The sequence below is a fragment of the Rana temporaria genome, chromosome 9 (genome assembly GCF_905171775.1).
Source record: "Rana temporaria chromosome 9, aRanTem1.1, whole genome shotgun sequence".
Classification (NCBI taxonomy): Eukaryota; Metazoa; Chordata; class Amphibia; order Anura; family Ranidae; genus Rana; species Rana temporaria.
In genome coordinates this window covers 145,324,059-145,334,001 of record NC_053497.1, presented here as the reverse complement: position 1 = coordinate 145,334,001, position 9,943 = coordinate 145,324,059, and the positions used below count along the sequence as shown (strand labels likewise).

The following is a 9,943-nucleotide window of genomic DNA, read 5'->3' as shown; positions in this document are numbered from 1 at the left end:
CCTGCAACTTAACCAATATCCCAACAATTAATTAACTCATACAGCAAACATGAACATTTGACAATATGTGAGAGGTTAGGGGACTTTTCCCGTTTTCAACATTCCTTTCAGATGATGCTAAAGGAGCTTTGGATCACTTTCTGCTACAAAAATATGTAATAAATTCATATAGAATTGGACACCACCCAGAAGACAAAGCAGCATCCGGTCTACCGCTCTTCCTTTTCACCGCCACCCACCACAGCCTGTCCCTTCATATCAAGGTCAGAGGTGACCTTCCAGCTTTCTGCAAGGAGATTGCAGGCTTCCAGAAGGAAACAGGCCGAACGCCAAGTGCAGCTTAACCCTTCAGCCGTATTCTTATGGTCTTGTCATCTTGACCACGCGAGCAGATAAACAGCCACGCTTGGCCCCTGAGGTGATGCATATTTCAAACGATCATTTCCTGCACTGCGAACTGACGTCTCCAGCAGGACAGAGTGGAAAAACCAGGGAAGACAATAAAAAACAGCAGGCAAGGCAAGAGACCTCGCGTGTTTCCTTAGAATGGTTTACTGTTCAAGAAAACAGGAAGAGAGTGAGGATATCAACATTCTGAGGAGAGACAGAAGGGTTCAGGGTTGAAGAACGCACCTTCCTACGGGGAAAAGGGCAAATTCCTTTAAGTCTCTAGACGGTATGGTGTGATCACAGGCAGACAGAATGACACTCGGGTCGAGTTTCTTATTCAAATTTTTTAAATATGTGCTGTATTATTTTTGGGGGAGGGGGTGGGTCGGAGGATAAGGCTGGAGCATGTTGTTTACACAGAAAAATAAGGCATTTTTTTGTTCGGTTTTTCTGTTTATTTCAAGGCGTCAACGGCTGTGCTGACTTGTTTGAAGACCTCATCTACTGTTCCCTCTGCGTGGATCTGTGGAGGAGATAAACATATATCAATAGACTGGAACGCTTTGTGTGATTTTCAAAGCCATTTCCTGAACCTTTCCAGCCGGCACCATCCCTTTCTAGTCTTAGCCCCAAGCACCGATTTCAATCAGTTATTCTATATAATGTCAAACATGAGAATAAAGCACATAAGATATTGTATACATCTACTCCTTAATGGGGTTGTAAAGGTTTGTTTTTTATTTTCTAAATAGGTTCCTTTAAGCTAGTGCATTGTTGGTACCTTTTCCTTCGATTTCCCTTATAAATGTTTTTTTTCTTTGTCTGAATTTCTCACTTCCTGTTCCTCCTCAGTAAGCTTGTCCCCATCATCCGAGCCGTTCTGGCTAGGGGTTAGTAAGTGTGCTTGCACCTCCCTTGGGACTACATCCCTAGCGTCTCCCCGCAGGGATGTAGTCCCAAGGGAGTGGGCAAGCACTCTGACTAACCCCCAGCCAGATCGGCTCGGATGATGGGGGAAAGCTTATTGAGGAGGAACAGGAAGTGAGAAATTCAGACAAAGAAAAAAACCATTTATAAGGGAAATCGAAGGAAAAGGTAAGTGAACCAACAATGCACTAGCTTAAAGGAACCTATTTAGAAAATAAAAAACAAACCTTTACAACCCCTTTAAGCCCCCATTCCCACTTGAGCGTTTTTCTGCTTGTTTGCCTACGCCAGACTATGCAGAATCCCATTCTTTCTAATTGTCCTTGTTCACACTTGTACACTCAGCTGCCCTACGCTCTCCACACAAAAAAGTACATAAGCTTTTATTTGCGTTTTCAAGCATTTTTGGTCCCATAGACTTCAATGGGAATGTCTGAAAATGTGCGATACTCACATTTTTGCACACGTTTTTTACTCTTGAAGAACTCTTCTCCTCCTAAAGAACTGCTGTCTTCTCATTGCCTGCCCCAGGAAACAATCTCCTGAATCTTGATATACACGCAAATAGCTGGATTCAGGTACACGTGCCTAACGTTAGGCAGGCGTAGCGTATCTCATATATGCTACGCCGCCGTAAGTTAGAGAGGCAAGTGCTGTATTCACAAAGCACTTGCGTCCTAAGTTACGGCGGCGTAGCGTAAATGCGCCTAATTTAAATTGTGAAGAGGTGGGCGTGTTTTATGTAAATAAAGCATGACCCCACGTAAATGACGTTTTGAACGAACGGCGCATGCGCCGTCCGTGGAAGTATCCCAGTGCGCATGCTCCAAATTACGCCGCAAAGACTTATTGGTTTCGACGTGAACGTAAATTACGCCCAGCCCCATTCACGGACGACTTACACAAACAACGTAAATTTTTTAAAAATTCGACGCGTTTCCGACGTCCATACTTAACATTGGCTGCACCATCTTTTTGGTGGAATATCTTTAGGGTTGACATGTTCCAAACTAACACAAGCGATAGTTAGTGCAGCGATCTTCCCCGTTGTGCCTTTTTGTTCTGAAGGGGACTGACCCCCCCCCCTATTGGCCACCAGCGCTGATCAGATGCTGGTTTTCCAGCATGCCCTTTCAACAAAAGCCATAGAACAAACAGGAATTCTAACTACAGATTCTGAAATCTGCCTAGTAACAGCCATATAGAATTGAGTAAAAAAAAAATGTTTTAAGATTATTATTATTTTTACATTAAAGGCAAGCAAAAGTTTGTTTTTAGGGTGGAACTCCGCTTTAAACGGATTAGCTAAACAACACATTAAACACCATGCTGTTAAAAAAAGGTCAGTGTACGTTTGGGTACTTATCCCTGGAATCCCTATTCAATGCAGTAGCGTATGTAAATTAACCATACAATTATTTTAAGGAATTGTCTGACAAAAAAATGAAAATAAATGGAGCCTTTCCACATATTAATATCTCCATTTGCCACAACCATGGCTGCTCTTCCTCCATACCTTTCGTACAATGCCTCTCTTTTCATACAGAGCAATGACTGGCTCTGTGGCTTTGTAATATGTGTCCAGTCTCTTCTTGATGGTCTCTTCGTTGTCATCTACCCGGCCACTTGTCTCTCCGCGCTTCAGTAACCGTTTCACCATTGTGTCTGCACCGGCATCAATGTACAGAAGCAGTGAAGGTGCACCAATCTGCAGTGACAAACAATGGACAGATTACAATAATCTATAGCGATTAACAATGGATAGGTGATAGTATTGATTATAATAATCCAAAATGATACACCATTGACAGGTTATTGCTGAGATTATGATAATCTGTGGTGATACACAATGGACAAGTTATGGCTGGTATAATCTATAGCTATACACAAGGGACATGGTGATGGCTGAGACTATAATCATTTGTAGTGGTAAATTAGAGACCGGTTACGGTAGTGATTTTATTATTTTAAAGTGATTCACAATCAGCAGGTTATGGTATTGATTTTAATAATCAAAAGTAATACGCTATTTACAGGTTACAGCTGAGATTATCATAATCTGGATGAGATATGATTTAAAAAAAAAAAAATCTATATTGATTACTTATAGTGATTTACAATGGACAGGTGGAGTTGGTGATTATATTAATCCATAGTGATAAACAATGAACAAGTGATGGTTTATTACAATAATCTGTGATGATACACAATGGACAGGTAATGGTAATGGCCATTTTAAGAAACTAACGTAATATAAAATGATCAGATGCTAGCTGTTATTACATTGTATAATAATCTATAGTTATAAACAATGGACAAGTTATGGTAAAGTTAGAATAATCTGTGGTGTGTGACAGGAAGTCAGGTAAATCTGTGGGTGTTGTCACTGACAGGACATACATTTCTGCCTTGTTTAGAAGATATACAGATTGTTATCGGGCATTGGCTACAAACGTAACTAGAGGAAGGCTAAAGGCCGTTGAGAAGCTTCAGCTGTTCAGAATGAAGCAATCAAGGCCTTTATAAGTAGCCAGAGGATTACCACTTGGTTGTGGCATCACTCCTAAGGCTGTGTGAGTAGGAGAGCAGTGCCAGAAGGTCTTCTGTGAAGGTGAGGAGAGGATTGATTTTTCTGTGTGATAAAAATCAAAAGACTATTGTTTTGTGCTGTATGTCCAGCACTGTCTACCCAGCAGTAGGCTGTGTTAGACTCCATAGATAGGTTCCTGTGTGGAAAGTAGACGCCCAGAGTGGCTAGGATTTATTTTTATGTTTGATTTTGTTTATGCTGTTTGGATGCTTGCAATTGTTTTCCAGCAAGATGGAAAAATAAACCCAAAACTTTGTTTTCAACCATATTCGACTGCCTGTCTGTATAAATTCAGTGTGTGGTGAACCCATCCAAGGGGTCACACACCCCGCTACCGAGCTAACCCCTCACAGGTAATACACAACAGACAGGCTATGGCTGGTATACAAATAATCTATACTGATGGTAGTAGTCACATTCGAATTGATCCAAGCAATTTCTATATTTCTATTGAGTGTCAGGAACATATTCCAGCATTTATAGCCACAAAGACTCCTTACCATCTTAAGGCTCGAATTTCGAAATAATTTTCTTTTGAAAATCGTATCAAAGAATTTTCGTACGAATTTGCACCATTAGTGGGCTGCAGCAACAGCCGATTTTCGTGCGGCAAACAAATTTGAGAAATCCGACATGTAAATTTTTCGAAAACTGAACGATTTTCTGATCAATGATGGGAGAATCGTGCGAGAAATGTAATAGAAAAAAAACGCGCATATGCAAGAAAAGAATATTCCCGGAGAGAAAAGAATATTCCCGGAGAGAAACGAATATTCCCGGCATCATGAATATTTTGTCGGCCGAATTTCGAAAATCAATGGTGGCATCATCGGATCACAAAAAAAAACGAACTTTCTGATTTTGAAAAGAAGATTTGTTCGAAATTTGACCGTGTATGGCCTGCTTAAATCCAATCATCATGGAATGTGTCAAGACAGATTTTGATTGGCCAAAAACTGTATGGGAGGTGTCAAAGTTTGTGGAAACACCCTGTTTTAATTACATATACTGACCCCTTTGTTCCGGGTGTCTGCAACAGGTGACATGAATTTATGTCAGATCACCAGGGCTGAGATTGTTAAAACTGCATAATCATAATAACATCTCTATGGGGACGTAGGCCTTGTAAGGGCTCTTACAAGAGTAGCTGCAAGACTCTCTGCAGCTCATGTAACCCTAAAATGATTGTAAAGGCACAATCATTTTTTTTTCAAAACAACAAGCATGTTATAGTTACCTGTTCTGTGCCACGGTTTTGCACAGAGCAATCCCCCACCGGCACTCCTGGACCCTTGCCAAGTGCCCCTAAAACAAGCTGCTTGCTATGGGGGAACTTGTGTGTGCTCACTCCTGAGCTAGATCTCTGTGTCCATAAGACACATCTTTTTTGTTTGATATCTGCAGGATATTATTGATGGACTTGTGTGGATAATGAACGTTTGACTACACTCTTTACTACACTATTTTGTATTCACTTATATATTTTTCTTTTTAATTCTCATTCATTTATTTATTTTTATTACATTTTTTGGGGACTAGTGTCTCATTTTCCAAAGTTGAATTATTAATTTCATGCACTTCACTACCGATTTCAGTTTTTCTCTATCTGAGCATATGGATTTGCCATTTTATTCATGTTTTTGGATATTAGCACATAGATTTGAAAGTTTGATACGTATTTAAGTTATGAAATAGGAAGTGATAAATTGGAGTAATAGATTGGGACATTTTTTTTACCATTTAAAGTGTAATCTATATAATTTAGCCTTTGCACTGGTAAGGCGCTGCACTATTACTAATACATTTCATGGTTCAGTCAGTGTTGAAGGGGGAATCGAGCGATTTACTTTCCTGCAAACCATGGTTGCAGGAAAGAAAATCGCTCCATCTATGGCCAGCTTTAATGAACTCAGCAGCCAAGTCTGTCTACATGTATGAAAGGTTATGAGACTAGGGTTCACCGCTGAAGTGGCCTGATGTGTGTACACACCATCGTTCCAAAAACCGATCGGGTCAGAGCGCGGTGACGTCAAACACACGTCGTGCTGAATAAAACGAAGTTCAATGCTTCCAAGCATGCGTCGACTTGATTCTGGGCATGCGCAGGTTTTGAACTGATGCTTTTCTGTACTAACCATCGGTTTGGACCGATTGGGCAGCGGGTCCATTGGTTCGGTTTTGAAGCATGTTTAAAAATTTTGGACCGAGGGAAAACAGACCGATGGGCTATACACACCGTCGGTTTGGACCGATGAAACTGAACCTCGGTCCATTTTTATCGTTTTTGTCCGACCGTGTGTACGGGGCCTAGGATGCGCGGCTTCCGTCTGACTGTGATTTCTACCACCTGGTAATAATGTGTCATTTATCACGACATATTCCTACTCCGACTAATGTTATATGTAGACCAATGTTGTACTCTTTGATATTTTGTTTGTTATGAAACTCTAATAAAAACGAATTGAAAAGAAAGGTTATGAGACTTCTGTGGGCATGAAGTTTAGAACCCAGTACTGGTTTAGTTCCTCACCTTCTTCTCGAACTCCTCTCCTTGTTTGACCTCGCGAGGGTAGCCATCAATAAGGTATCCTTTAGAGGTGTCAGCTTTGGCGATCATGGCGTCTTTCAACATATCCAGAACGGTGTCCTGGGGAAGGAAGAAGGCACTTTACATGATGATATGTTTGCAGTACGTGCATTGTGTTTCCCCCACAATGGTGTTCAAAATATAGACTAAGCCTTCATATATAAGAATCCGCATAAGCAAAATGCCCTTTATTGCATTCAAGAAGTGTAATTCTTATTTACTGTGTGTCGCGGTGAGTGGTCATTAAACTTAAATACAACAATCTGCTATTTTATAAGATAACTAAACATATAAAACATGAATTCATTTAATATATTTTATGTGTCAAGGGTTATCAAGTTATATTCAACCATGTGCCCAGGCCGATGAAATACTGTATTTATTGGCGTATAAAGCCTCATACACATGGTCAGACTAGGCACCATCGGACTTTTATTGCCGAAAAAGTTGTCCGTTTGCAGAGCGAACTTTTTTCCGATGAAAACCAAAAAAGTTTGTCCGATGGAGCGTACACACGGTCGGATTTTTTTGCAAACTTGCATTTTGAAGTTTGTTGGCAAAAAGTCCGACCGTGTGTACGGGCCTTAACACTCACTTTTTCAACCTGCAAATAGGTTGCAAATAATATGTGCGTGTTATACGCTGATACTGCAATTTGGGCTGCCTCACAAAGAACGGGGAGGGGCGCAACGAGTGCCGTCAGATTACATACAGCGAAAATCTCCTGTTTACTAAGTGGCCTCTGTAATAGGAAGTTCCGTCTCCTGGGCCGGCATTGGACCAGTGTTCTGTCTTCATAGAAGCCGGGACTTTGTACTAAAGAGACCGCCGAGTAAACAGATGATTCTCGCTGTATGTAATCTGATGGCGCTCATCCCGTCCCCCTTCCCTGAGATGGGCATTGATTAGGCTGCATTCATGGCAATGGGGAGGCTGCAGATGGGCATTAATCAAGCTGCATTGATGGGCAATTGTGAGACTACAGATTGGCATTAATAAAGCTGCATTGATAGGCAATGGTGAGGCTGTAGATGGGCATTGATCAAGCTGCATTGATGGGAAATTGTGAATCTGCAGATGGGCATTGATCAAGCTGCATTGATGGGCAATTTTGGGGCTGCAGATGGGCATTGATCAGGCTGCATTGATGGGCAACTGACCCTTATTTTGCTTCAAAGTTCTTTATTTAAAATCTAAGTTTTTTCCTGATACTTCCCTCTTAAAATTAGGGTGCATGTTATATGCCTGCGTGTGTTATATGCTGATAAATACGGTTATTGCATTGTTTACATTTAGCTTGCCTGTACACTAGGAATAAGAGCTAGGAAGGTATTCACTTCAACTCATCTTTCACTTCCAGGTGCCATAAAGGACGATTTGTATGCTGCAACCTGTAATTGATGGAGATCACAAACTGCTAGAGGAGGAAACAGCCCCTGCATAGGTTGGCTACGTCCCAGGAAAACCACCACTTATTGCATGTGATTCCCTACAGCCCATTGTGAATAGTAGAATGCCTGTCAAGAGGAATGCCTGGGGCCTTCCTTGTTTTGACTCCTGGTCTGGAGACTAATGCTGGATTTACTGTAGCTAAACTCGACCCAAGTGTTGCATATCCAAGTGTTCTGAGTGACAGATTTCCTGCATGTACAGTCGTGCTCATGGGTGTCCGCTCCATAGGGCAAGGGGGGGCAATTGCCCCCCCCAGAATCGAGAAGGCGTTAAAGAGTGAAAACACCCCCTCCGCAACTGAAGCAGTGACAGCGCAGCGTTGACAGGCAGGTTAGAACAGGGAGAGAGAGGCGAGCTGCTGGCCGTGACGTTGCAAGGGGGGGGGCGGGGTGGTCTGGTGCGGAGTGACCAACCATCCCCTTCGCTCGTGGCCGCGGGCTGTCTGAGCAGTCCCGGGCCGGATGTCACACAGGCACAGAGAGCAGAGTGAAGTCACCTCCCCCTCCAGTGTTTGTGTACTCAGGGGGAGGGAACCTGCTGTGTCTGTGCTGTGCTCATCTAAGGTACTGAATGGGATGGGGGTCCGTCTGTGCTGAATGGGGGGGTTTGTGCTGAATTGGGGTCCACCTGTGCTGAAGGGGGGGTCTGTGCTTAAAGGGGGTCCATCTGTGCTAAAGGGGGGTCTGTGCTTAACCCCCCTGGTGGTATTCCCGTGTCTGGCTCGGGGTAAGATTTTTATACCAAAAGCGGTATCCCCGAGCCAGGCTCGGACTCGCCACGCTGCAGCCAGAGACAAAGTTACTTACCTTGTCCCTGGATCCAGCGATGCCACCGCGCTGTGTGAGCGAGCGGGTGCTCGCTCGATTCACACAGTGTCCTCCTGTGCCACCGATCTCCGTTCCCTGCGACATTACGACGCACGGGGGCGGAGAACGGCGCCAAATTCAAAAAGGTAAACAAACACCTTACATACAGTGTACTGTATTCTTATAGATTACAGTACTGTATGTAAAAAAATACACACCCCCTTGTCCCTAGTGGTCTGCCCAGTGCCCTACCTGGCTTGGTATCAAGAGATCCCCACATTTTCCACTTCTTATTAAGTGATTGAACAGTACCGACTGGCACATTCAAGGCTTTGGATATCTTTTTATATCCTTTTCCATCTTTGTAAAGTTTCATTACCTTGTTACTCAGGTCTTTTGACTGTTCTTTTTTACCTCCTCATGGCTCAGTGTCTAGCCTGCTTAGTGCATCCATTTGAGAGCTAACAAACTCATTGACAATTTATACACAGAAACTAATTGTCATTTTAACCTATGTGTGCCACCTTCTGTGTCTGTACCAATTTTATCAATAACAGACACGATGGGATTGATTTACTAAAACTGGAGAGTGTAAAATCTGGTTCAGCTGTGCATAGAAACTAATCAGCTTCCGTGTTTTTTTGTCAAAACATAGGACCCTTTCAGATGGAGCGGAATCCATCTGCTCAGTGGGGGATCTCCCTGCTGAGCAGCTGGATTACAGGTCTGTGTGCGCTCCACTATGCAGAGCAGACACGGACACAGCCCTGCTATTCTCTATGGAGCAGTCGGATGGAAACGGACTGCCTGTTCCGACTTTCTTCCGATCTGCTGGACAGAAGGGGGAACGATCCCCATCCGTCTGTTTTTAGCAGATTGGATGCCAGCAGGTGTCAGAGGACATATATCCAATGCTTCATAGAGGACAATGGGTAGTCCAACTGAGACTGCCTGAAAAATAAGCCGGATTAGTCTGCTGGTTTGAAAGGGGCCTTAATTGAACAAGCTGAAGTTAGAAGCTGATTGGCTACCATGCACAACTGCACCAGATTTTGCACTCTCCATCTTTAGTAAATGAACCCCTATTAGTCATATAATATTAGATTCAATTCAGAAAACTTTATCATGGGGATAAAGATCGTTATTTTCAGCGATTGTTTTAAAATCAGTTTTGAAGCATATTGTACCCCC

At 42.7% G+C, this 9,943-nt stretch overlaps 1 protein-coding gene across 5 annotated transcripts in view; it reads right to left on the bottom strand.

The window, feature by feature from the left end:
• Window positions 1-532: 532 nt before the first annotated feature.
• AK1 (adenylate kinase 1) overlaps window positions 533-9,943 on the bottom strand; it is a 169,510-nt gene continuing 160,099 nt past the window's right edge. For all 5 annotated transcript variants that reach the window (XM_040324751.1, XM_040324750.1, XM_040324753.1 and 2 more), the window contains 3 exons: window positions 6,438-6,554; window positions 2,834-3,025; window positions 533-913 (listed from right to left, as the gene is read on the bottom strand). In XM_040324751.1, the coding sequence (XP_040180685.1) occupies window positions 845-913; window positions 2,834-3,025; window positions 6,438-6,554 (378 nt within the window). In that variant the 3' untranslated portion in view covers window positions 533-844. The remainder of the gene's footprint in view (window positions 914-2,833; window positions 3,026-6,437; window positions 6,555-9,943) is intronic.